Here is a 27,577-nt window from a genome sequence, read left to right on the forward strand (position 1 = left end):
GCATTTATCAACACTGAATTTCATCTGCCATTTTCTTGCCAAGGCTTCCAGGTTTGTGAGATCCCTTTAACTCTTCGCAGTCTGCTCCGGACTTAAGTATCTTGATTAATTTTGTATCATCTACAAACTTTGCCACCTCTTTTCCAGATCATTTATGAATGTGTTGAACAGCACTAGTCCCAGTACAGATCCTTTTGGGACCTCATTATTTATCTCTCTCCACTGTGCAAAGATAATTTATTCCTACCCTTTGTTTTTATCTTTTAACCAGTTACTGAACAATGAGAGGACGTTTCCTCTTATCCCATGACTGCTTACTTTGCTTAAAAGCCTTTGGTGTGGGACCTTGCCAAAGGCTTTCTCAAAGTCCAAGTATGATGCAGCAACCAGATCACCCTTAACAACATGCTTGTTGACATAGAATCATAGAATATCAGAGTTGGAAGGGACCCCTGAAGGTCATCTAGTCCAACCCCCTGCTCAAAGCAGGACCAATTCCCAGTTAAATCATCGCAGCCAGGGCTTTGTCAAGCCTGACCTTAAAAACCTCTAAGGAAGGAGATTCTACCACCTCCCTAGGTAACGCATTCCAGTGTTTCACCACCCTCTTAGTGAAAAAGTTTTTCCTAATATCCAATCTAAACCTCCCCCACTGCAACTTGAGACCATTACTCCTCGTTCTGTCATCTGCTACCATTGAGAACAGTCTAGAGCCATCCTCTTTGGAACCCCCTTTCAGGTAGTTGAAAGCAGCTATCAAATCCCCCCTCATTCTTCTCTTCTGCAGGCTAAACAATCCCAGCTCCCTCAGCCTCTCCTCATAACTCATGTGTTCCAGACCCCTATTCATTTTTGTTGTCCTTCGCTGGACTCTCTCCAATTTATCCACATCCTTCTTGTAGTGTGGGGCCCAAAACTGGACACAGTACTCCAGATGAGGCCTCACCAATGTCGAATAGAGGGGAACGATCACGTCCCTCAATCTGCTCGCTATGCCCCTACTTATACATGCTCAAAGAATTCTAAGAGATTGGTGAGGCATAATTTCCCTTTACAAAAGCAGAGTTGACTCTTCCCCAACGTATCGTGTTCATCTGTGTGTCTAATATTTTTGTTCTTGACTATAGAGTCAACCATTTTGCCTGGTACTGAAGTTAGGTTTACTGGTCTGTAATTGCCAGGATCGCTTCTTAAAAGTCAGTTTTACATTAGTTATCTTCCAGTCATCTGGTATAGAGGCTGATTTAAGTCATAGGTTACATACCACAAATGAGTTTCATATTGCAATTTCATTTCTGAGTGCCTTCAGAACTCTTGGGTGAATAGCCTCTTGTCCTAGTGACTTATTACGGTTTAATTCCTCAATTTGTTCCAAAACCTCCTCTGTTGACACCTGAGTCTGAGACACTTCCTCAGATTTGCAAAAAGAAAAGGAGTACTTGTGGCACCTTAGAGACTAACCAATTTATTTGTTTATTTATTTAGTCTCTAAGGTGCCACAAGTCCTCCTTTTCTTTTTGCGAATACAGACTAACACGGCTGTTACTCTGAAACCTGTCATTCCTCAGATTTGTCACCTAAAAAGAATGGCTCAAGGTGTGGAAATCTCCCTCACATCCTCTGCAGAGACGACTGATGCAAAAATTTAATTTAGCTTCTCCCCAACAGCCTTGTCTTCCTTGAGTGCTCCCTTAGCACCTCTATTGTCCAGTTGTCCCGCTGACTGTTTGACAGACATTCTGCTTCTGATGTACTTTAAGAAAACTTTGCTGTTAATTTTTTGTCTCTTTTGCTAGTTTTTAGGTCTTTTGCTAATTGCTCTTCAAATTCTTTTTGGCCTAATTATACTTTTACACTTGATTTGAGTTTATGGTCCTTCCTGTTTTTCTCAGTAGGATTTGACATTCAATTTTTAAAGGATGCCTTTTTGCCTCTCACTGCCTCTTTTACTCTGTTGTTTCGTCATAGTGAGTTTACTTTTTTGGTCTTTTTTTTTTTAAATTCAGGTATAGATTTATATTGAGCTTCTATTACGGTGTTTTTAATTAGTTTACATGCAGCTTGCAGGCATTTCACTCTTGTGACTGTTCTTTTAATTCTGTTTAACTAGCTTCCTCGTTTTTGTGTAGTTCCCCTTTTTGAAGTTAAATGCTACTATGATGGGTTTCAGCATGTCAGAAGAGAATCAGTAACAAAACCCAAGTATCCTGACTCCCAGTCCCTTTCATCTAGCTCTGGAGAGACTGTCTCTCTAATAAAGTCCTCAGAGATAGGTCTTTGTAGACATTAAACTGATACTATATTTGATCTTAGCCAAACCAGATACTTTCTGGCCACCAATGTGAGCACTTTAAAAAAAATTTTAAAAAAATCAAGCTCTCTTCTATTATGCACTGAAAGTTGCTAATCAAATTAACAACAACATGTCTAAAAGTTTATGAAGAAATCACAGCTATTTAATCAACTTTCAGCTTGGATTTCTCTCTCTCTCTCTGCTGGCCCACCCTCCACAGCGTGTTTAGAAATTTTTGCTGTGCTACATGTTTGAACAGGTACTGAGAGACAAACAAGTCTTGGCCCCATCTCATACAGAATGGATTGGTTGCAGATGTTCTTCTGCAAGCTACATCTTGCCTCCTGCAAGAACATTCATCTCCAAAACACATCATTTCACCTACTTTGCCTGCGGCCAAAACTCAAAGGTTATTTAATTTTTTTTTATTGTTATTAACTCTAACGTACCTGCAGCAGTGCAAGCAAAAACACACATGGATATTCAAGATGTGCTAGGATCAGAGCTACTAATGTAGATAAATGGAAGCGAGTGAAGGGTCAGCAGTCAATGTTTTCCCCATCACAGCCCCAACAATGCCAGGGGTCCATAAAAATGCTACTGTTCTATTTCAGGGCTGCCTAGTGACACATTTCACAGGGACAAGACAGACATTAGCTCATACAGTGGCAAGTGAGTCAGTGACAAATCAGGCAAGAGCCTCTCCCTCATGAGGCTTGAGGGATGGATGATCCCTAGAAGGTGTAACTGGGTTGGAATGACCAGTGGATAAAACTGACTGAGCTAACGGTTACACCCTTGTTTTCCCAGGATGGCCAAGCCCCCAAATACAGCTGCCTACGCAGGGAAGCGAGCACTAAGCAGATTGCCAAATGACGGCCCAGGACAGTAGCAGTTCATATACAAACTAAGCTGTGCTTTGCAACGAAGCCCACAAGCGCTAGCTCCTCAGCAAGCAGATTACACTAAGATTGTGTCACACAGGAGACAAAAATATAGGCCTAGATTTCCAAAGGTGATTTTGGCTTGCCAACTTAAGACACCTCAAAGGATGCTGATTTTTGGGGAGTGGCGACACTTGGTACTTTCTGAAAAAGACCTCTCTAGTTAGGCACCTCACTTCTCTAGCCAATATGGAAAACCACAATGCACACTACGTTTAAAAGTGCACAGGAAAACCCTATACAAGAGAGACTCTTTATTAGCCCTGTTTTAATAAGCTGCCCACAAATGTAGAACACCATCCCGCTTCACTTTTAGTAGAAGACGCCTCCATAAGAGAGTACCGTTCTACTGTTAAGTGACTAACAATGGGATCATGGTGTGCCAAGTCTGTGGTCTCTCAATGACTCCATATCAAAAGGTACTTACCTGGACCTGTTTTACTAATGACCAGGCCTGCAAATGCAACCTGGAATCCACACATCTAGATGGGTTCTTTACACCTCAAGCATCGCCAACAGTAAAGGCTTGTGGAGGGCGGGTGGTCTGATTTTGCATGCAAATGACACCAATGCAATGCCATTTCCTTCACTGGATTTGCCTGATCTCACTGATTGGAACTTAGTGAACAAGTTTGCTGATGCTGCACCAGAAGATGGAGAATCCAGGCCTTTCGTAAAAACTTGTTTCTCTCACAGAAGTCAGCATATTTTCACGGAACTGAGGGGCTGTGGGGCAAGAAAGTGCCATTTTTACACCGTCACTTTCCAGAGGAGAATGTCGGCTTTAAAAGCAACTGGTTTTGGTCAAGTTCCTTGAAGAAAGGATTCACGATCTTCTATTATATCGGTTTAACATTCATGAAAATGACATGTGACATATGCCCTCTAATTACAATGGACCAGATTTGTAAAGGTCTGTAGGCACCTAACTCCCATTGTTTTCAAAAGTTTAAATGCCTTTAAAAATCTGGGCCAGTGCTCCTTCCCCATATGGCCATTCTAGGGACCCATGGCTCCTTTCTAGGTAGGAGTCTGCAATGATGATCTTTAGTGAGAGGCCTTTAAACAAGGCAAAATCTGCCTAATAAGAAATCTAGCAATGCCCTGCACAGATATGCTTCAAGAACACTGGAGATAGGACAGCAAATGGATGACTCAGAATTAATAACCTGAGAAGTCTGCAGCAGGAAGAATGGGAAACAAACTCACCATAAAATATATCAGCACATAACTGATTAATGAACACATCACTTCATGTTCAGTGTCCGGTGAGCATCTCTTGGGAACTTTTCTCCTCTCTCCCCTATTGGCATGCAGATAGCAACTTCCAGAAGCCAGCGCCCCAGGGTTCCCTGTTCCTTACTGGCTGGCCTCCGAACTGGACCCTAGGGCCATTGCCACTGTGTATCTTCTGTTCACTCTCGTGCACCTCAACCCACCACTAGGCTTGGGCTGCTCTTCCAAGTCCAAGTCTGGAGGGAGAGTTGGAGCCCCAGTTCCATGGTAGACTAGATCACACTCAGAGGGAGGAACTGGGCGATGACCAATTTGAGACTGATGAAATGGTACCAATGGCCACCCAGGATCAGGGATGCTAGAGCAAGAGCGTTACCAACTCTACATCAGACTGCTCTGCTGGCTGAAGTGCAAGGTCCTCTGACTTCCTCTCACTCCAGCCACACAAATGGGAAGAGCGGCTTTCATTCAAGCAGACAGACACTCAAACCATTCTCCTGCATGAGGACTTCCCTCTGGTGTGCCTTACAGTGTTGACACTCTAGACATAAAGCTGAGGAAGCATTAAATTACCAGCTAAGCCAGGGCCAAAACCCAATATTTCAATAGGCTTGTTTATAAACTTTAAAAATATTTTAAATGAACTTTTATTGCTAGGTAAATGTGATGAGTTAGGGGCCTTGAGAACTGAAGTTCAACCACAAATAAACAAATAATAAAAATACATAATATCTAGTACTTCTTCAGCACTTTGTCAGTAGATCTCAAGAATCCTTTACAAAGAGGTCAGTATCATTGTCCCCATTTTACAGATGGGGAAACTGAGGCACCGTGAGGCTAGTGACTTGCCCAAAGTCACCCAGCAGGCCAGTAGCAGAGCCAAGAATAGAACCCAGGTCTCCTGAGCCCCAGTCCAGACCTCTAGATAACACTGCCACAAAGCAGAGCCAGCCTGAGGAGCAGCAGAGAACAGGGCTGAAGAGGTAGTTCGGCTTCCATGCTGGATCTGAGGACTCTGAGTTGGTATGGCTAGGGATATGGACAACTATCCGCTGGGAATCACACATTTCATATGACTCAGGAGCAAGGACATTCTGGCCTTTGTCAATCCAGACCAAAAGTCATGATTTTTTAATATATACTTGAAAGATATTTTTGATCTTCCTCTTGAAAAAAAATTACCAAAATGTGCTTTAAATATTTGAAAGGAACTAGGTCAATAACTTCAGTGATTCCCTCAGAAAGAGAGCGAGCGATTTTTAAAAATGCATATTCATTAGCAGACTAACTGTAACACAGAACCAGGATGTCCAAATAAGCCATACTTAAAAAAAATAATCACACTGCTGCGATGAAAGGTCAGCCATAAAACTACATTTCCTCATTTTTATCTGTGATGCAACTTTACCATCACCTAAATGTGACATTTTGTATTGCATTAGAAAGTCATAAACTGGTCCTGTGTATCAGACATGTATGTAGCTTGCTAGCTTAGAAAACAACCCCCCCCCCCCCGCCCCACAACCTGGTATCAAAGTATGTATTAGACAGCAGAACTGTCCCTTCCACATCAATTTCATTAATCTGGTATATAAAATGTGTTGAATTTTCAAAAGTTTTCCTGTTTATAATAGGACAGTAAATGCATCCTCATATCAATATGAAGTTTAAAATAAATCAAAACACATACTGTAAGGTCTAGTTAGAGAAGCTCTTTTTGGTAGCTAATACGCTATGTGAAAATATGGACATTACACATCTTCTTTACATAGTAAAAACCTTAAGAAAAGCAGTTATTGTGCAATGGAAGTTCATGCTCCCTCTATATACAAACCACCTCTATCTGGGATGGTCTTTTAAGCAGAATATTTACCCTTATCGCAGCCTGCTCTACTAAAACACACCCCTACACCCCAGTTCAGCACAAGGAGCTTAACTTTGAGCACAAGTAGTCCAATTGACTTCACACACACTTAGGTAGGTGCTTAAGTGCATTCTGGAACTGCAGTCCAGTCTACAGCATAAAAAAGGAAAAACTGCCACCTTATAAATAACCCAAATCGGCAGATACATCATCCAATGTGTTCCATCTGAGCTAAAAGAGGGAAGTATTCTGCCCAAGGATCCCCCTTTATACTTTACAAATATTGGCAGGTGCAACAAGGGTCTATTTTAAATGCTGTCCTCCCACCCCAAAATATTAAGGTATTAAATTACACAATAATGACTTGACATATATCTTTGTACCTCAAAGTTTTTTAGTTTTGTTTAATGTTTTATTTATTTAAAAAACAGACACTCTAAAAATGAACACGTTTGAAATAAGGGGGAGGGAGGGAAACAACAGTTGTACAATGACCCAAGACCACCAGGAAACAGAGATGTTGCTAACATTTATATTTTAAAAATGCTCCCCAATCCACATGACACAGATGAGTCTGACTGGGACACAGCCCCTGCGCTGCACCACCAATTTACCACGGGACCTCGGGCAAGTCTTTATGGCCAACATTTTTGACTGTCCAACTTGAGATGTCAAGGGCCTCATTTTCAGAAGCGCTGACCGCTCACTGGTCCAGTCAGCGAGTGCTGAGGGCACTCAGCCAATTGAAAATCAGCCCAAAGGCAGCCCCTGGAAAAAATAAATAAATAAATAAAATCAAGGCATCAAAATTCAGTGGCTACATTTGGAAAATTTGGCTCATCTGCTTCTCGCTCGCACTCTCTCTAAAACAGGGATTATAACCCTGATTTGCCCACCAGGCAGGGGTGTTGCAGGGATTAGTGCTGTAATGTTTGTACAGCACTTTGAAGATTTCAAGCACTACGTAAGTGCTAAGTATTGTTAGACATATGCCAAGTTTTAACCAAGAGTGAACAACAGAAGGCAAAGAAATGGGGGTGGGGGCTACTATTTTTTCCTGCTCTTGCTACTTTTAAGATGCCCACCCAGCCACTATCCAGTTGACATTCTTCTCCGTAAATGTTTTTAACCCTTACTTCGCCTAGCTCCCAGAAACCACAAGCCCCACACAGATTTGATTTGAAAGATGGCCCCTTTCCAGGTTGTGGCCGTTCCTTGTAAAGATAATTCCTCTGGCAATACTGCTAGAGGCGCAATGGTATGTTTGAATCATATGTTTCTTTTCACACGGTGATTTTTTTAAACTATATTTATAATATACATACAGTACAAGATCCTAATCCAGGCTTAGGATTCTTTTTATTCTTTTCTCATGAAAGGTGGGGCTTTTCAGGTTGCACTGGTGACAATTATGTTTAATTGACACTTTTTCCTGCTGCCCCAGACGCAGAGAATTCTCATTAAGAACCAAAAACCTTTAGATTTTTGTTTTTAGTAAAGCCGACAGAGAATGAGATTTTTGCTGACTCTGTTTGATACACTAAATACGGAAGAAAGCAAAGAATTTCATTTCCACCAAATGGTGGCTCAGCTTTTTCATTCTGTGGACCACCATGCAAGGGATACCCCCGGTGCCAACCCTAGCCCCCTCTGTAACTTGCTTTTTAGCAACGTTGGAATGGGAAGGGCTGCACAGAGCACTGGTGGCCCATAGCTAAGTCAACGGTGCTCCATGCACGCACATGGATAGCACTGGGCAACCTGAGATTGTGAACCTTCTGGGGAAGGGCCTAAGCATTGTATTTTGTTTAGCAACCCAAGTGTTCCTGGTGCTGAGCACATTATTTGACTTATTTGTTATACGGTGAGGCAGTATGGTCTGGTGGGCAGTGACTCGGCAGACCCAAGTTCTATACCCAGCTGTAACACCGACCGGCATGTGTAATCTTACCCAAGTCACTATCTTGTCTATCAGACTATAAGATGCTTGGGAGAGAGTCTCTTGAGCAGCCGCTTAATGCAATGGGGCCCTGCTCTCAGGGGAGGCACTACCATAATACAAATATTAAAGATTAATATTAGCAACAACAACAAAAAACTTTACTACAAATAACTGTTCAAATTGTGTGACCACACTATCCTTAGAGTATTTAAAAGATGGAAGACAAAAATATATACACAGAAAGAGAAAGTGAAAAAAAAGCCAAATTAGGCAAGTTTCTGAAACCATAGACAGCCACATGGAAAGATACGACTAATCAAACCAGAAGGTCTCTGGGAATGAGGCCCTGGTTACTATTTTTTATTATTCTGAATAAGAATCAGGATGTGTTCAGATCTCTTTATGGTGCAAAAGGCAAAAATAGATTCTCAGGCCCCTCCTGAACTGGTTTTTACGGGTGAATTAGCTAGCACATAAATGTTTCCTTACTATGAGGAGGCACCTCCTTCAGAAAATTAGATGGAGGGTTTCCTGTCTTTCTTGGCAAAAAATCAGCCCTTCAAAAAGACACAGGACAAAGTGTAGTGCCTCAAAAGATGCCTACAGCCTTACTGCCAGGCTCAACCATGCCCCCAAGGAAAACAAATGTAAACAAGGCTTTTGAAGTGCTTTCATCTGGAAAGCAGATTTGTGGGACCTCCATTTACAGAAGTAATTGCTGCCATTGACACCCATTCCCCATCGCTGCCTGTTTGGTTTTTGTTCATGTTAGAAAACCTTGTCAATGAAGGCACGTTTCAATGTTCTCCCATGGCCTGAAAGCTCATGCATCGTCAGGTATGGCTCCCCTGGTTTGTTCTGATCTGTTTGAATGTTGAAGGGGAGTTCTCGCCCTACTGTAGCTGTTACAACAAGAGCTAAAGGAAGGCTTTCCAAGAGCACGTTGACCATTTAGCTGGCTAGCATACTGGGCTGAGGCAGGTGCCCCCATCCAAGAATGTGGAAGAATTAGCCAGGGTGCCCCCTTAAAGGCAAACAGATGCAGGACTTGCTGTGATGCACTATGGGAGTTGTGCAAATCTTCAGACTGAGGGGAGAGAGAGAAAGTTTTTCAATGTGCACCTTCTAACTTGCATGGGATGGGGCAGACCAGTACTATGTATGTAGTTCCATATTATGGAACCTACCCAAACAGGTGTTTGAAGCGGGGGAGGGATAGCTCAGTGGTTTGAGCATTGGCCTGCTAAACCCAGGGTTGTGAGTTCAATCCTTGAGGGGGCCATTTAGGGATCTGGGGCATAAATTGGGGATTGGTCCTGCTTTGAGCAGGGGGTTGGACTAGATGACCTCCTGAGGTCCCTTCCAACCCTGATATTCTATGAAGTTCTTCCATTTTGCAAAGTCCCAAAGCAAGGCCCCCTTCCTCTATTTCCTCTCTAAAAATCTAGGAGGTTCCAAGGAAAGACTGGAAAACCAGAAACCGAGGAAAAACTCTCTTACTAAAAGGGTAAGTTAGCACATTTGAGCCCTCAAAGATCAAGAAACACCAAAAGTTAAGACTGCATGTGAACTCTTAACGCTCACCTTTTATATACGGTGATAGTATCAAACATGGGGTGGTTTTTTTCAGCCTTAGGTACACGTTTAGCATTATACAACATATGTCATATCTTCAAGAAGGATGACTCCAAGATGTTAAGTAATTACTTGTGTCTGAGGCGAACGTATACTAAATGGTACAATGTTTTGGAGATAACTGTGTGATAATGTAATTAAAGGCTGTTGCAATGTACACACACTCAAAAGAGCGGCAGAGTTAAGGCCGTGCGTGCATCTTTAACACTGGAGTTTCTGGCTTCCAGCTACTTTACCATACTGTTGGCATTATAGGTTGGTTGTTTTTTGCATGAATTTGGATTTACTATTTTTAATGTGCTGTGCAGAATCCTGATTAGCAAGGGATGGGCAGTGATTTATTTTTTAAAAAAAGAAACCATTGGTCCAGTTAAAGAAGCCACCTTAATATTGCGGGCCTATTTCTTCCATGAGGATTAGAACAGCTATTGCATTTTTGTTTGCTTCAAACTGATCCTTCGAAGACTGATGTTTAAAACTTGATGCAGTTACTGTGATTGTGCACAAACAAGATGAGTAACGGCACTAGCAAACAGTTATTTATATGCATAGCTGATCACCTGTATGTGCAGCTAGCAGATTTGTAGGCACAGTTAATGAGCACACAACAGCAGCTTGCAATCCTGCTCCGAACTTGAGAGTCAAAGTTCACAGAGTTCTGTATTCTGTAACAAAATGTTGCAAGGGCCAATCTCTGCTAAACCCAATCTACTGGAGGGGAATATAATTAATTCTGTGTCGCCACACTTGTGGTTTTCCCAGGAGTCTTGCAATAGTAGGTGTTTTCCTTGAAGCCCCAGCTTCAGGAATCAAGAGGCTACATGAAAAATCTCAGCTTTCTTTAAAAAGAAGGGTAGGGGAAATGTCTAGCTCTCATGGTTACAGAAAAAAGCATGAAAATGTGAAGCATGTTTATCCGCAAGTCTTGAAATCCAAGGGCAAATAAAAAGAACAACCCAAAACATCTCAGGATTTATTAAACCAATTTCCTAATTTAAAACAGTGTGACTTGTGATTTTTGATTGTTTGAGTTTGGCAATACTGTTAACTTTAGTTCACCCTGATCTCTTGCTTAGATTTTTATTTTCCTACTGCAATCAGTCTTTTCTACATGCAACTGGTTCTGCTAGTGACAGCTGATTGCCACATCTTGCACAGGAAAAGTCAGTGTGTTTTTTACTGGAGTGGGTGGGGTCAGACGTACATGACTCTTCCTTGTGCAGAAAACAATCCCAGGTGTAACACTTTTGAAACGTCTTGTTTTCTTCTGCTTCCAAATATGGGAGGAGTCATCATGAGCCCTGGTATATGGGAATTCAGTGCGTGCAAGTATCCCACAATGAATGACACGTCATATGGCATAGACTTCACCTTAATTGGAAGGGCTCTCTCTCAGGCTTAATGATACACCCTTGACTTCTCATTACCAAATAAAAATAAGACATTGTTCCTTTTTATAGCTTGACTTTCAGTTGATTTTTATTTAACTTAAGCTCTTGGATCGGTAGCACTGTTTAAAAAAAAAAACCAACCTCGAAGGATTTTAATGTTTGTCCTTGAAAATACAGATTTACTTGAACCTCTTCTTGTGTTCTCAAGGAATTCAAAACTCAGAGACCCTTTTGAAGTTCTCCACAATCCAGTCTTAATTTGTCATTAATTTAATTAATTAAACGCTGTATAGAAATGGAAAAACTCACTGGATTAGACAATGCATTTTACTGGAATACCTACCATATGGTCATTAGAGAATTCAGAGATAAAATTCAAAAGACTCATTGCTTGTTATCCACATGAAATGAAACAAAGTTTCACCCAACAGCGACTGCTGCTTCTCATTGGGATTTCTGGTCAACTTTTAATCAAAAGCCCACCACAGAATCTGAAGTGCAAGTCAACCCTCCTGTTACCTTATCCACCATCCTTTGCATCTTTCATTTCTAGGTCACTGCTTCCAGTCCAGCTGGATCAACAGTGACAATGTTAGCTACTATCTGATAGGTGTTCACTGGCCCAGGAAAAATAAATGGGTGGTCTCAGGCCAATGCCTAGTGGCAAAATGTCCATACCTCACAATGCCACTCCTATGTGGGAAACTAACTGGCAGCCCTCAAGAGCTATGAGCTCAACCTAGCGTGACTCAACCATGAACAACCTCAGAGAAGGCCGTTCCTTGATTCGCTCTGTCAGCTAGGACAAGAAGATCCACTGGCAACAGACACTCTGGTTCCCAATAGGGCAAGGTGGGTCAGCCCTGCTAAGCCACTCCCAAGCAGGGGAAAGAGCGTGATACAGTAACCTGGCTTCCTTTCTTAATGCTGTTGCCCCTGGGAACTGCAAGAGAAAGCCAGAAACAGTGCTTTAAACTCTGGGGTTCTTAAGGGTGGGGCCTTCTTGTAATTAAGCTTTTAATAGGTCATTGTACCGTAAAAAACTTTTCCAGTCAGGTAAATTCCTAAGCTGTCATTAGAGAGAAAGGAGAGGACAAGCATTAATCAAAGCACATGAAATCACATCTCGGGGGGGGGGGGGGGGGGGGAGAAATGAGTTACTCAACAAAGAGTCCAACAAGACCTTAATACCAGCTGCATTTGTCAAGAGGATGGGGCAATCTTCCACCCTCTCTCCTCAATGTTTGAGTGTATTCTTATTTCTTAAAGCAGTAGCAAGGAAGACAGCTTTCAATCCTCTCCCGCCTACCCCAGCAGTAAAGCAGCCAGATGCATATTACCACCCATTCAAGGCCCATGTGAAACGAGTTGGTGGATTAATTAGCAATAGGGCAGAGCTCTAAAGATGGAAATAACTGCTCAAGGGCTTAAGAGCTGTATTGGTTTTAGACCAGTCCCCAGTGGACATTGCAAAGAAAAAAAGAAAAAAACAAACCTCACCACCAACTAGCACTAATTTCATCAGCATTACCTTGCAGAAAGGCCAAAGCTGAGTGGGCCATGAAAACTGTGGGCATGTCTACACGACAGCCAGCCTGCACAGCTACGGTGCTGCAGCTGGGGTACCCGTATGTACAAAGAGGCTACGCTATGGGCTACAGCTTTGTTGCTGGAGTGCAGATGCTACCTACACTGACGGAAGGTTTTTCCCATTGATTGAATTAATCCACCCCTCCTAGAGGCGGCAGCTGGGTCGATGGAAGGATTCTTACATCAACCTAGTCGTGTCTACACTGGCGCTCAGGTCGACCAAGCTACATTGCACAGTGAGCAGGTTTTCACAGCCCTGAGTGATGTTGCTAGGGTGATCTAATGTTTAGGTGTAAACCAGACCCGAGTTACCTTTTCATCTCTCTCACAGCCCCCTCCAGGGCAGCACTGAAGTGTACTGGTGGGGCAAGCTAGTGTTACATCTCCCCATGCTGTTCTGTGGAGAAAGGAATTTGGTCTACAGGCCTGTTTGCTTTTCACCAGCATGTAATTCAAACTTCCCCTGCATGCCCCCCTGCACCAGAACTGAACCCCAGCATATCTACCCTATTTAGATATACAGATACAGGGCATGAGATCTAGCAAAGGACTGAAAGCATGTGCTTGACTTTGAGCTCACGAGTAGCTCCCTTGATATCCACGGGACAACTCACGTGCTTTGCTGCATTCGGGGCACTAAATGCATTGCATATCCATCGCATGAAAGCGCTTTCCAGAGACAACTAATGGGAGAGCGTCAAATGTTTTGGTGGCAAATTTTTCGTCTTACAAAACCCTGTACCATACGTAGTGAAAAATGTCTTTAAAAAAAACCCAACATATATCTATTTAGCCTCACCCCAAACGGTGAACACAACCGAAAATGCAACAGGAACATTGTGCTGGAGAAATGGAAAGTAAAACTGATCAACACAATTTCCTTAAGTTGAAAAAATAAAATTACACAGGATAAAGAGAAATCCAGATTTTCATATTTATTTGAATTACAACGGTCTAAGGCAGGATTACTAACAGGTAAGGAGGGGATCTATGGTTTTCTTTACGGCCTCCCTTTAATTGTAGGCAAACAACAACAATTTGGCTTTTGAAAGAACACGATTATGTTTGTCTTTCAAAATAAATTCGGTTTCCTTAAGAAGACTAGACACTCTGAAGTGATGTTGGCAAACAGAAAACGTTCAAGATATGCAATAATTTCCTGTTCATTATATGTTGATTTCCACCCTCTCCCTGTCCCCACACCATCTCAATTTCTCTTTATTTGGACAACAAAAATAAACTGGTCAATAAGAAAAGGAGGACTTGTGGCACCTTAGAGACTAACCAATTTATTAGAGCATAAGCTTTCGTGAGCTACAGCTCACTTCTTCAGATGCATATCGTGGAAACTGCAGCAGGCTTTATATATACACAGAGAATATGAAACAATACCTATTCCCACCCCACTGTCCTGCTGGTAATAGCTTATCTAAAGTGATTTCCAGCACAAATCCAGGTTTTCTCACCCTCCACCCCCCCACACAAATTCACTCTCCTGCTGGTGATAGCCCATCCATCACTTTGGATGGGCTATCACCAGCAGGAGAGTGAATTTGTGTGGGGGGGTGGAGGGTGAGAAAACCTGGATTTGTGCTGGAAATCACTTTAGATAAGCTATTACCAGCAGGACAGTGGGGTGGGAATAGGTATTGTTTCATATTCTCTGTGTATATATAAAGCCTGCTGCAGTTTCCACGATATGCATCTGAAGAAGTGAGCTGTAGCTCACGAAAGCTTATGCTCTAATAAATTGGTTAGTCTCTAAGGTGCCACAAGTCCTCCTTTTCTTTTTGCGAATACAGACTAACACGGCTGTTACTGTGAAACTGGTCAATGTAATTTTTTAAACTCTCTTGCAACAGCAGAATGCTGGACACTGTGTTTTAGTTGCAAGCACTGTGGGAGAACATCTAACTTGATTTAAAAATTGAATCCTGTTAGAATTAAAAAAACCCAACGTACATTTTTAATGGTCTTAGATTTAAAGGTTATTTTATAAGACCAAAAAACTGAATCTTAAACATTTACCCAGTTAGCAGGGAGTGTAAATATAAAGTGATTCTGACAAGCATTAAAAACCAAACCACAAAAAATGTTTAAGGTGAAAGAGAGAAAACAGCGAACCTTTTAAACTTGGATGCCTAGGTTTAAAATTATTAGCCTGAAAGAACACATCTAAATATGTGAATATATGAAAGATTCATTTTCTTCCAGAAGGGTAATATAGAATTCAAAGCTTAAATTACAAATTCAAATATAAATGGACACAGAAAGCAAAGGTCTCCTCTCCAAATGGTCAAACGGCCTCTCTTGCATAAAAGCATTTAAATACAAAGATATGATTCTTTGCAGGCACAGAACTTCCCTAGCGATCCAGTACTGCCAATCCCAAGAATTCAAAAATCATGAGTTAGGCCCCCAATATTCATGAGATTAGCTTAAAAGATATGCAAGTTTTTAAACCCGGGGGGGGGAGGGGCGAGTGAGAGAGAGAATCTTGCATAATCACATGATTTCAAGAGCTGGAGTTTTAAAAAAATCCCACCACCGCACGCATCAGAAATAATGAGAGTTGGCAACGCTGGAGATCAATCCCTGCCTGGAAGACGAGCGTAGGATAAGAAAAAAAGAAAGAGTCACACCCAGAGTCAGAAAGGAGAGTATAGTTTGCCAATCGGCACTCATGGCATCACTGTTCATTCAACACCACGCTTAGCGCACTCAATCTGATTGTAACATACTGAGCGAGGAAGCTGAGTGGAGAGCTAAACCCCTTCTTCTGCCTGGGCTAAAATCCTTGTTTTCAATCTGTGGGACTGGATCGCTATTCTGAGTGTCAACCCGTGTTCAGTGCCCAAGCCCCTTATTCTTTGAACTGGAGACAGGCAGCACATTTTATGCACCTTGGGTGCACTTCATACCCCTTCGGTTTTCAGGGAATCTCTGGGATTTTTATCCCTAATGGACATGGCCCAGATTCATTTTCCCCTCCCCTCCTCCCAGCTGTCTCCTCATTGCAGTCCTATCGCTCTTTACTAGCCCGTCCAGTGGCTTCTAGGCCCAAGTCAAGGAGGTCCTCCCTTTCTGCAGCCTTACCGTCCATGTTGCTGACTTGGCCGTGCTGGACTGTTGAAATGACACGTCAAAGCTGTGGGGTCCCGGGTAGTCTGTGTTCGAGGGGATGGCAGGGGAGGGCGAGAGGGCATCGAAAGTGGAGCTGGGTTGGGCGTAGGGCGAGGGTGCCGTGACGCTGTTCTGAGCGTGCTCCGTGTTGTAGGGGCTGGTGGACGAGGCGCCATTTTGAATCTGCTGGTCCATGCTATTTAGGAGCCCCAGGTTTGTGTACTGTGGCTGCAGAGAGAGAATATTAACAGCATTAGAATACACTTAGAAACAGGAGACTATGGCTCTCCTAATTCCCAATAATCCTGCACTCTGACCCCAGACCATTTCACTCCCTAATTTAGTGGCCACCCTTATTCATTCACTCAGTGAGTAATCCCATTGAAATCAATGGGGCACCACCAATTAAGGAGCTACTCAACATGAATGGGCTGTGGCCCTTGAGACGTTTGCATTGTGTGTCTCATTCCCACCATGGCTAGTCACAGACATCGCCCACTGACCAGACAGGGAAGGGCAGAAAGGAGTTACTGCAGGTGTCTCGCTGAGCATTAGCCCTTGACTTGCTGGATACGAGTTTCCTTTCATTCCAAGGAACAGCAGTGCACAGGAAGGTGCGAGCAGCTGTATTTGTATAGCACCTGATATTTAAACAGGCAGACAAAACTGGCAAGTTCCTGCCCTGAAGAGCTTCCAGTTGGAAATCAGACCTGGTCTGGCCAGGAAGGACAAGCAGGGAGGCTGGAGGCGGTGGTGAGAGAGGAGAACAGCTACGGCAGTGAGAGGTGACAAGACGACGCTTAACTTTACGTTTGTGTCTAACGAAATGTGGGGAGCCCCCCAGAGGTTCTGCGTGTGGCACAATCAGAGGGCCTTTTCCTGCCTATCCAAAGCTCCCCGGTGATCACAACGTTGCGAGGGGACAGTGAAAGTCTGCACAGTTCTGCAGTCAGTCAGTCAGGAGGCGGCAGTGGGGGAGGCAGGGGTCAGAAGCAATTTTTCCGTCACGAGCTCACGTGCCTTGTTTTCCCTCAGTGCACTCCTCTCTCTCCCCCCGTGGCAAAGGGAACAAGAGGCAGGGTTCTCTTTCCAAACCTACCTCTCCTGCATTGCATTTAGGCTAATCGCTCCCCACCCTCTTCCACTTAGGGATAGCTACGGCCTTACCAAACAGCAGTTCCAGGACAACCATAAATTATGCACCAAGTTGCGAAGCCCCTTAAGTCAAAGCACTGATTTTAGATAGCGAGGTCCATAATTAGTTCATTGGTGATGGGTATCCACACAGCACTCTCTACACTCCCATCCCGGTATGCAGCGGGCTGCAAGGAGATCTGGGATGGATTCATGGGGGAAGTCTATTCTCCACTGGTTCTAAGCTCTTTGCCAGAGTTTGCAGGGTGATGTCCCTGGACATTACAACCCAAACATATCACAACTCATTTGCTAGGCTGAAGCATCCAACATTTGCAAGGCTTTGGTTCTGTTTCAAGCGTATTCTGCTAGACAGAATCCCTCACCTCTCGGGCACTCAGCCATCCCCCAAGTGCAAAATATGGTAATGAAAACAAAAAGGCACCAAGTGGCACTCAGCAGATTCATCTGAAAGGCAGACTGACTATGATGGTATGTTACAGTGTGTTTCAGTTACACTCCCAAGCTTGGGTCAGCAGCCTTGGTTACTTTGAGGACCCTTATGTAAGGCCGACATATTCTTTCAGGCTCTCAAAGGTTATCAGCAGGTTGAGGTATGGAGGAGAAGGGGTTGGTAAAGCATGGTCTGGAGAACCGAACATACAGGGTTGGGAGCCATCATGGTCTAGCATCCTTCACTAGATGTAGAATGCTGCCTAGCATAACGGGGCCTCCCTTGTGGTTGGGCCTCCAGGCACTACTCTACTACTAAGAATAATTAGGTTCTAAGTAGTAATCCTGGGTGAACCAAGGACCTCCTGTACAGCCTTGGGCTAGGCGTGTATTCTCACTGCCTCAGTTTTCCCATCTGTAAAATGGGAATAAAATTTACAGCACCTACCTTCCAGGGCGATTGGGAGATTCAGTCTATGTCCATGTTTGTGTTGAATTTTGAACACACGCAGCACTATGTAAGGGTCAAGTACTGCATTGGTAGTAAGTAGATAGCAATCCAGTCCAGATTCTTTCCAGGCACCTAACCGTTCTTAAATTTCAATGGGAGTTGGACTCCTACCTCCTTTAGGCTCTCCTGAAAACCCAGCCCCATTTAGTCTAACTTTGATATGTGTTTTTCAAAGAAACCGTAAAGGCTCCTAGAGCTTCAAAAAGTACACTCCTTCCCTTCACGTCTCCTAGAGATTAGCATCTGACGCACTTCCTAATGAGCAGGAGAGACAAAAGGAACGTGCTTATGAAAAGCGTTTGCTGGAGCAGCTCATCAAATGGAAAGGGGGCAGTGGGGGGAGAGAAACTAGCCTTTTAGTCAAACTATTCATAATAATTCCAGGCTGCCTAGCAGGTAATGAGGAAGAGAAGCACCCATAACAGAGAGAACAACTCTACTGGATGGAGTGCAGATGCTGAAGAAGCTGGCAAGACGTCAATTAAAGAGATAAATATCCCATTAAAGTTTAAGAACTCCTTCAGGGAATCGACGGATCCTCGTCATTCCATTCAATCCAGCGGCCATCTGTCTAAATGTTAACAGTGGACTATCCATTCCATTACATTTATATATTCACATTCCATAGCTGAATGCCACGTCCCCATCTGCTCTTTAAATAACTATTAATCTCCTTACACTTATCCTAGCGCTGACACGAGCAGCTGTTTGACTCCCTTTCTTTCCCTCTGACTCCTACAAATCCTCCAACCCTTCCTGCTCCCCCTGGACAGGTGCTGCCCAGTCCAGGTGACATGGAAAGAAAAGGCATTGGCATACCCCCGACTGCACTAAACCTCTAAGGTATCCCAGCTGGAGGCCATGCCCCAGGCGAAAGGCTTGAAAAGTTGTTTGCATTCAGGGGTCAGTATCTGAGACACTCGTGAGCCCTTTGGTAAGAATCAGATAAGTCTTTCAGAGGCACACGCCTTCTGACAACAGAACAATCAGAGGGGCAGCCAGCCGGGAGAAGGACTACACGGAATTCAACTGAGCATTAGCTCAGCCGGTAATAAAACGCCTCCTTCGCCAGGAAGGAGTTACAGACATTGTGCGCTCAAGAGAACAAAGAAAGAGGTAATTTGTGCATGCTTGAAAGCCAACCCTTAATAGAAAAAGATGCAAAGTATATTTTTAAGAGTCAAGGCTATTTATTTATTTTTAAGTTTTTGCATTAGAATTTAGATACAATCTTTAAGGCCCTGACCCAGGGAAAAAGTTGAAATCATGCACACGTGGAGATGAGATGAGATGACGCAACGCCTTGTGTGAAAAGCAAAGCACATGCTCAAAGTTTTCCAGGATCAGGGCCCAGTTTTGCCATTGATCCATATGCGAGTTTCTCACTAACAGGAGTGAGAATGTTGTTCATGTAGAAAGAGGAAAGAAAGTGATTAAAAAGTTCAAAGAATAACTTGTCAAGTTTGAGGCATCACATTTTTAGCACCTGTGTTTTCAAAAAGGCTCAGGTTCAAATTGTTGGTAGGTCCCTCCCCCCTTTTTAAATTCCTGACCTACTATTAACACTTCAGAGTAGATTTTCTGAACTAAAAAGATTTTTAGAAATGTAATTCATATTTCACCACCTAGTCTACTTATTTTGCACTTCACTTAGGCACAGTGTATTTCCTGTTCCTGCACTTAGACAATGCTGTTATGTTTGGGCTAGCAACACTGTTAGATAAATTTTAAATGAAGGTATTACTGAATTTTAAAAAAAAAATTTAAAAATGTGTCATTATTAAATCATGACATGTAATCTTTCCCCATCTTCAAAACACAAACACCCAAACTTTCGATTAGAGATTCTTGGCAGCATGGTCCAAAAGACATTTCCTTTACTAAGTAGAACTATAATAAAAACGAGGAGTCCTTGTGGCCCCTTAGAGACTAACAAATTTATCTGGGCATAAGCTTTCATGGACTATAACCCACTTCATCAGATGCATAATAAAGTACCACCACTAGGGGGCATTCAAAACACTAGGTGCACTGATTAGGGTCACTTAATTTATGTGCAAGAATGCTTCCTCCCTCCCACCACCTCAGTACAAATGAGGCAGTTTTCCAATACGTCAGCGGAGGGTAAAGATGCTCATTCTAACATGGTAACATCCTGTTAAATAGAGAGGTATTAACAAAACAGTTCACTAAATGAAAGCCCACTGTTGAAATACTATTGCATTGTCTCGGATATTTACATGGGAAAGATTTGCAAACCTCTTAGAAACTTCCAAAATAAGTAGTGTAACAGAACAAAAAAAGCGAGGCAGTTTTTGAGGTGCCTTAAGTTACTATCAGCATATATTTTTAGAACGAAGTCAGCTTTTAGATTCAATGTGCAAACACTTCCAATAGTTGAATATCAGCCAGCTTGAACAGAGGTCAGATATTGAGGCTTGTGTGAAATCACACAAGAGAACAAAACTTTTCAGGAGACTGTCCATGACAAAACGTGTCTGCAATCCAGCTCCAGCTGTTAGACCCGTTATTGCTTCTCTTCCATCCATTTATCAAAGCATTCACAATTCCACTGCGAAGAGTTGACCATTTTCACCTTAGTCTTTGTCAGTGCCTGTCACCACTGCCAAAAAGCTATTCTGTAACTTAAGAACACCGCCACTTCTTAGGGAAGTACAATGGATCTCTTTACATCCGACAGCAACAGCACACGGGGATACGGTGGGCGGGCAGTACAGTGGAAATAATTTCTGACCCTATATTGCTTTACCAGTAGAATTTTACGCAGAGCTACTCCCCAAGTACAGCGGAATCCACAGGAAATGCAGACCTGAAAGAGCTCCTTGACACAGAGACATCATGCCTTTCACCGATAGACCAAGAAACACTATGTGGTTGAAACATTCCCTGGCCACCGGTAAAACCTTCCAAAAGGTGTCGTCCTTGGTGCCCAATCTAATTGCAGAAATGGGCCAGACTGAGAACACGACAGGAAACTCCAGAGACCAGGCAGAATACTAACCTCTACCCACACTATTGGCCATAAGACAACCTAGCTTCTCAGACGTTTTGTCTCAGTACAGATCAGTGCTCAGATCAGTATTTTACTGAAACCACCACAACTAGTATTACTGGCCAAGAGACTCCAGGCAACACACTTCATTTTAGCCATACTAACTGAGTCCTGAGCCACAGTGAAGATAAAGCACCAGGGCTAGTAATTCCAGGACTAGTGGCAAGCAAATTGGCACTGGTGTTTTCACTCTGAAGGAGGAATGTACTGTGGAATTTCAAATTCCTCTTCAATAACAGACCTTTATTCAGCTGATATTTAAATGGTTTCTAAAGCTAGTTATAACTATCCAGATGCCAGGGCTCCCAGATGTGACAGCTTCAAGCAAGATTTAAATTCACACATTCCTGAAGTGTCCTACGATTGGGATTAGTTTTTGGGGGATCGGGGAGATAACGGGGTTTAAAGTACTCTGGTTTACTGAAGATGCTCTTCTATCAACATTAATGGCACTCCTGCTGACTGAGAGACAGGCAGCTTTACCAGTTTGTCAGAGGACAAAACTAATACATTATAAATAGCATATTTATCACTTGCGCAAGTACTAAGAAATGCATCCGGATGCAAGAGACCCCACCCACAGCTCTATACTGGAACCACGGTTCAAACGGACATTGAGTGTGTAACTGAGATGACAAGACGGAATAACCTTACACCGCTTGGCTTTGTCACTGGCCTCCGTTTCCACCAATATCTAACTGGACAGAAGGTTTCAATTTGACTCAGACCAAGACTTTGAAAAGGATATAGAACTACTATGAAAGTGGATTATGCTCCTTCAGTGTAACATACATCACTTCCATCACCTCTAGCTAGGAGGAGGATGGCCAGTGGTTAGGACTCTAGAGACCTGGGTTCAAGTTTGTGCTCCACCACAGACTTCTTGTGCGACACTGGGCAAGTCACTTAGCCTCTCTGTGCCTCGGTTCCCCATGTGTAAAATGGGCACAGTAATCTCTTGGGAGTAGGAATGGTCTCTTACTCTGCATATACAGCGCCCCACATGACAGGGCTCTAATCTCAGTAATACAAACAGCAACTGTTATATTAAAAAAAAAAGTTCAAAAACAGGGAAAAAAAAATTTTGCCTTAAGCTGAGGCCATGCCATTATGATGCAATCCCCGGCGTACAACCTGGGACTGAGGTACTGCTGTTCCCCCTTAATTCTCCAGCCTGGGTTGTCTCACAATGCCTTGCTTATGACAAGCAGCAAACCCCTCCAGGCGCTGTGATCACTCAGCACAACTGCATGTGAAGCCCTACACCCTGCTAGATTGCATGAATGCTCCCAGAGCCACTCATGAATCACAAAGAGAAAGGAACCAGCCAATTCCCCCCAGCTCCACAGCCTTGCACCCCAAAGCTGTACTACCATCCTGCCCTGGTCAGAAGCGTGATCAGTGTAAGTTCATTACCTAGTCCGCCCCTCCCTCCATGTGCAGAGTGGACACACACACTAGCCTTTGTAACCTAAGATTTCCCAAGCACTTCAATCAAAACGCCCTGTTTTAGGTAATATATAAAACAGGTTTATTAACTATAGAACAATCGATTTTAAGTGATAAGTGGTAGGCACAAAAAGGTCAGAAATAGCTCCCAACGAAAATAAAAAGTAAGCACAATGTCTAAATCTTAAACCTTATTACACTAGGTAGTATTTAGATCAAGCAATTTTCTCACCCCACAGGATGTTACAGTTCTTAATACACAGGCTTCTTCCTTAAGCCCAGACCAGTCTCCTCAGTTGAGATCTTTGTCTTCTCAGTGTTCTTGTTGCTTTCAGTGTAGGTGGGGGAAGAGAAAGGCCAAGGCATGATGCCATTGTCCCTTATTTTATAACCTCAGTCCAGGTGCCTGGACAACACTTGCCCAGACATGTCCTGGTGGGCTTTACTGAGTCATAAGTTTGAGCAACACCCCGCAGTGTGATTTTGTGTAACTGAGTCCTAAGAGTTAAGCAGTCCCCATCGTGTGGTGCTTCCCCAATTGTCATTGAATTGTAAACCCCTTGATTACAACTCCCCTATTGATTAATGGCCGTTTAACACCCTCCTATGAGTGGTTTATCACCTAGCAGTGGAGACTCCCAAGCTTACCACTTATTTCAGTAACAACCATAGGAGCAAAATCTCATAACTTCATGCACACTAATGATATACATATTTGGACAGGACAATGGGTTTCAGCAGATCATCCTCTTTCATGGCATGCTTTGTATGAAATATCATAACCATATAGGAATGATGAATATGGGGGTTACAGGATGCTATTTTGAGATACGTGTCAGCCATATGAACAACATTTTGCAAAATACTGCAACATTATCTGGATTGCACATGCTCACTTATTAGAACATATACTTGGTAGGGGGTGCCTAGACTTCCCAGGAGCTTATCCTGGCAAACAAAATTTGGCCAAACTAAAATAAAGAGCTCTTCCTTTAGTTCAGCTACAAAATCTGCCAAAATGCAATTGGGAAACTACACCAATACCCGAAACTAAAATCCATAAACACACGGATCTCTACCTGCTTCTCATCGAACGAAAGTATATTTTGCTGCCTTTGTTCAGGTATGATAAAGATTCCCAACTAGAATTCTGACACACTTCTCAGCAGCTACACTCAAGTCTTTGGTGTTGGTTTTAGAGATAGTGGACCAGATTCACTGAGTGAGTAGGCACACATCTGTATTTTAAAATGTGTATGAGCAAACAGCACTCCTGTTACATTGATATATTTACAGAAGAGAATACTCTTTATGTAAACTTACTATACAGTATTCATGAAAGGCTTTTTTGAAATATACAAGTTTGATCATTTTCTCTAGAACCATCTGTTCCACTTTGAAAGTGTGTGGGGGGTGGAAGAGGAGGAAGGAAGGAGGAAAAATAGCATTTGGTTTGCATTTCAAAATTCCTGCACAGCCTTTTGATTAATCCAAGCCAAACAAATTGAAGGCCCTGATCCTGCAACTACTTATGCATGGTTCTAACTTCATGCACAAGAGCAGTTTGACAGGGCTACTCATGTGAGTAAACATATGTGCATGTTTGCATAACTGGGGTCTAAGAGAGTCACCTTGTTTCTCATGAAAGCACCCCATGGTACGATTTTCCAAGAGGATCTAAGTCGACACCTGACACAGAAGATCATAGTTCTTTGGGGCTTTAGTTAACTTTCCCTTTTAGCTCAAGTTGAGTTTTGCACCATGGTTAACACTTATCCTGTTGAACTCTGCAAACATTTTTCAGCCAGCCAGACAGCAGCGGGGTGCCATCTAACCAAGCACAGCCCAAGGGAGAAATGCTTTTCATTTTTGGCCTTCTACCACCTGCCTCAGGTTCACATAACAGAGCTAGTCTAAAACCAGGATTATCAAACCTGACAGCGTAGCCCATGTTAGGGTATAGATTACATTACCTCCAGAATTAGACAGATCATTTATATTGTTATACAGATCATATATTTTTATACATCAAATATTTTCAGGAATCACCATAGAACAACAGTAAGGCACTAGTGAAAGCCTTTAAAAGAATAAAACATTAGACTCTGATAATGAAAAAGTTTTGCACAAAATAGATTATTTAAGTGGGCTCTTGGTCCTTGAAAAGGGGCTTCCTTGGGCAGAAAGAGCTAAGCATTCGGCCTCTGAAAAATCATCTTGAAAGGTGGATTCAGTCAGGGCACCCCTCCTCCCCCCAAAACGGGCACACCCAAACTGCAGAGTCACTTTTGAAAATGTAGGCCACTTATTTTTAAAAGCGTTGCATCTTTTCTGTTGCACCTCCTCCCGCTAAGCCACACACAGATCAAAACAATCCATTTACATTTTAAAAAGAAATAGTAGAAAACCAAAGTGAACGTAAGTTATAAGTCACGTTGCTACTCCTACATACTTCACACAAGTACTCAGGATGCCAAATCTTCCAAAGCATCAGATTCCACAGTTTTAAAGCAGACCAACTAATATCCCTCAACACCAGCAGACTTCAGACAAGGTAATGAAACTGAAATGCTGGCCAGACGCTTCTAAAGCTCTCACATTACCAGCTGGACAACAGAATGTCAATAAATAGATATTCAAAAAGCCAAGAAGTAGAGACAGTTTTTCGCTTTAAAAAGCGAACCAAAACCAAAAAAATCCCACAAACAGATCTAGCCATAACTGAACGCTAAGATCTCAAATTGGGGGTAAAATAAAGACAGACTGCTGGATTTCAATGATCATGCTTTGTGGGCTGGTTTGCAGGCCGAATGCCAACCAAGAGAACCGCAACATAAATCATGGTTTGATATCGGCCTACAATTTCTAGTGATGAAATGTCTGGACTGGGGGTTGGGGGAGAAGAAACTATTTTCAATGGAAAAATGTTATTTGAATAGAAGAGGAATTGATTGAACTCTGTCAAAATTCAAGGGAGAGAGAGAATAGACTGGAAAATTACAACCGTTGATTACAATTGCCTAAGTTCTTGAACTGTTTTTTTCAATAGACTGTAACCATAAATGATCATCAGTCATTTAGACAGTTAGCATTTTATTAAGTTGAGAGGTCATTATTAGACATCCTGTCAGGCCTGACTGTGTCTTATCCATACAGAAAGGTAGCAGATGTATCCATAAAATACATGGCCAAGGGGCACAAGGACAACAGCAGAGTAGGGTCAATAATAGTACCATGCATTACAATTGACTCACAAACTCATCTATAATCTATTGCATCTTGGCTCAAATATTTTAGGTTAAACCAGAATCCATCCACTTTAAACACACGTACAAAATGGGTCACAGTTAAGCACTAGAATTTCCAGTCACCTAATATTTGAATCAGAAACAGGTAGTTTATTTAGATAGGCTGCATTTTAACAAAGAACACATTTTGTTTTAAACACTGAACCATGATGCAAACACGGACAATACTCAGGAAGACTAGCTTCGAAGGGAATTTACAGAAGGATACACAGAACAGGGCAACTTAAAATTACCCACCAAAGGAAGGAAAAGTTATTACAATCTAATGTGAAAGTCTATTGATTAAATCAGAGAGAACACCACACTCACTTGTGTAACTGGCCAGTTTAGTCTCTGTTCAGACTGTCACTCCAGGCCAACAAGGGTTGTTACAGAAAGTGTGTGAGACCCCGAAGATCTGGACTGGGTGTTAAAATGGCTTGGCCCTGGCTCCATGATCAGCCAAGATATTTTCAAAACTGAGTGAGAAGGCACGGCACATCTGCTTTTGACAGCTGGTTATCTCCTGAGCACAGAGAACAAGGACTTAAAGGCAAAACGCTAGTCAATACTAAAAGAGTTCACCCCACTTGCTCAACTTATCTCATAGGGATAAAAAGTTGTAATTGGCCATATTTTAAAATGCTTCCCCCACAGGCACAGTAGTTGGGTGCTACCCAGTCTTCCCAAAATGTTGGGTTTTGAGAAACATGATAGGGAAAGAAATATCCTTCATGGGACCAACTTCTGCTGGTGAGAGAAACAAGCTTTAGAGCTTACACCGAGCTCTTCCGCAGGGTTCTGAGGACACATTTGCTGTGGCCAGTTGGGGCCTACAAGTATTGTTTCTCTTGATCAGGCACACAGAAGTCTGTTCCAAGGGTACATAGATGTCAGCAGGCCAAATCTGGATCTAAATTTAGTTTGATAAAACCAGCCTTTTAGAAAACTGAACGGCAGAAATCCCCCAGGATTTTCATGTATTGTTTTAAAAATTCCAATGGACACTAAACTAAATATTCCTGTTTAATGTTTGCAAGCCAAACAGCGCAACGAGGTACATGAACTCAGGACCGCTTTAAAAAAAAAAAAAAAAGCCAAAAATGTGAATCGCTGTTGCCTAAAGCCTAATGCAACTTGAGAAGCCTAAACGTAGATACCCAGATTAAAAGTTTCTGGCCACACACACACTTTTATCGCCCAAAGTTAAAACCCATGTGTAATCTCTGGTGTTATGTGAAAAACAGAGAAGACTTTTCAGAGTAGCAGCCGTGTTAGCCTGTATCCACAAAAAGAAAATGGAGGACTTGTAGCACCTTAGAGACTAACAAATTTATCTGAGCATAAGCTTTCGTGAGCTACAGCTCAGCATCTGATGAAGTGAGCTGTAGCTCACGAAAGCTTATGCTCAAATAAATTTGTTAGTCTCTAAGGTGCCACAAGTCCTCCTTTTCTTTTTTTAGAGAAGACTCGTATCATTCAATTACACAGCGCAAATTTTCATAGTTGTATGAATACAATTGCAGTAAACACTTGCCCAAGGGACCTGCAAGGTACCAAGTGGTCGTTTGCACCTGAAATTACCATAACTGCATGCAATTATAGTAACTGTGCACGCAAACCGTTTGTGTAGTTTTGCATGAGCAATTGCA

The 27,577-nt window shown here is 42.5% G+C and overlaps 1 protein-coding gene across 2 annotated transcripts in view; it reads right to left on the reverse strand.

Moving 5' to 3' along the window:
- TP63 (tumor protein p63) overlaps positions 1–27,577 on the reverse strand; it is a 131,849-nt gene that overhangs the window by 44,639 nt on the left and 59,633 nt on the right. For both annotated transcript variants that reach the window (XM_073358732.1, XM_073358733.1), the window contains one exon: positions 15,992–16,246. In XM_073358732.1, coding sequence (XP_073214833.1) covers positions 15,992–16,246 — 255 coding nt within the window. The remainder of the gene's footprint in view (positions 1–15,991; positions 16,247–27,577) is intronic.

The sequence above is a fragment of the Lepidochelys kempii genome, chromosome 9 (assembly GCF_965140265.1).
Source record: "Lepidochelys kempii isolate rLepKem1 chromosome 9, rLepKem1.hap2, whole genome shotgun sequence".
NCBI classification, from domain to species: Eukaryota; Metazoa; Chordata; order Testudines; family Cheloniidae; genus Lepidochelys; species Lepidochelys kempii.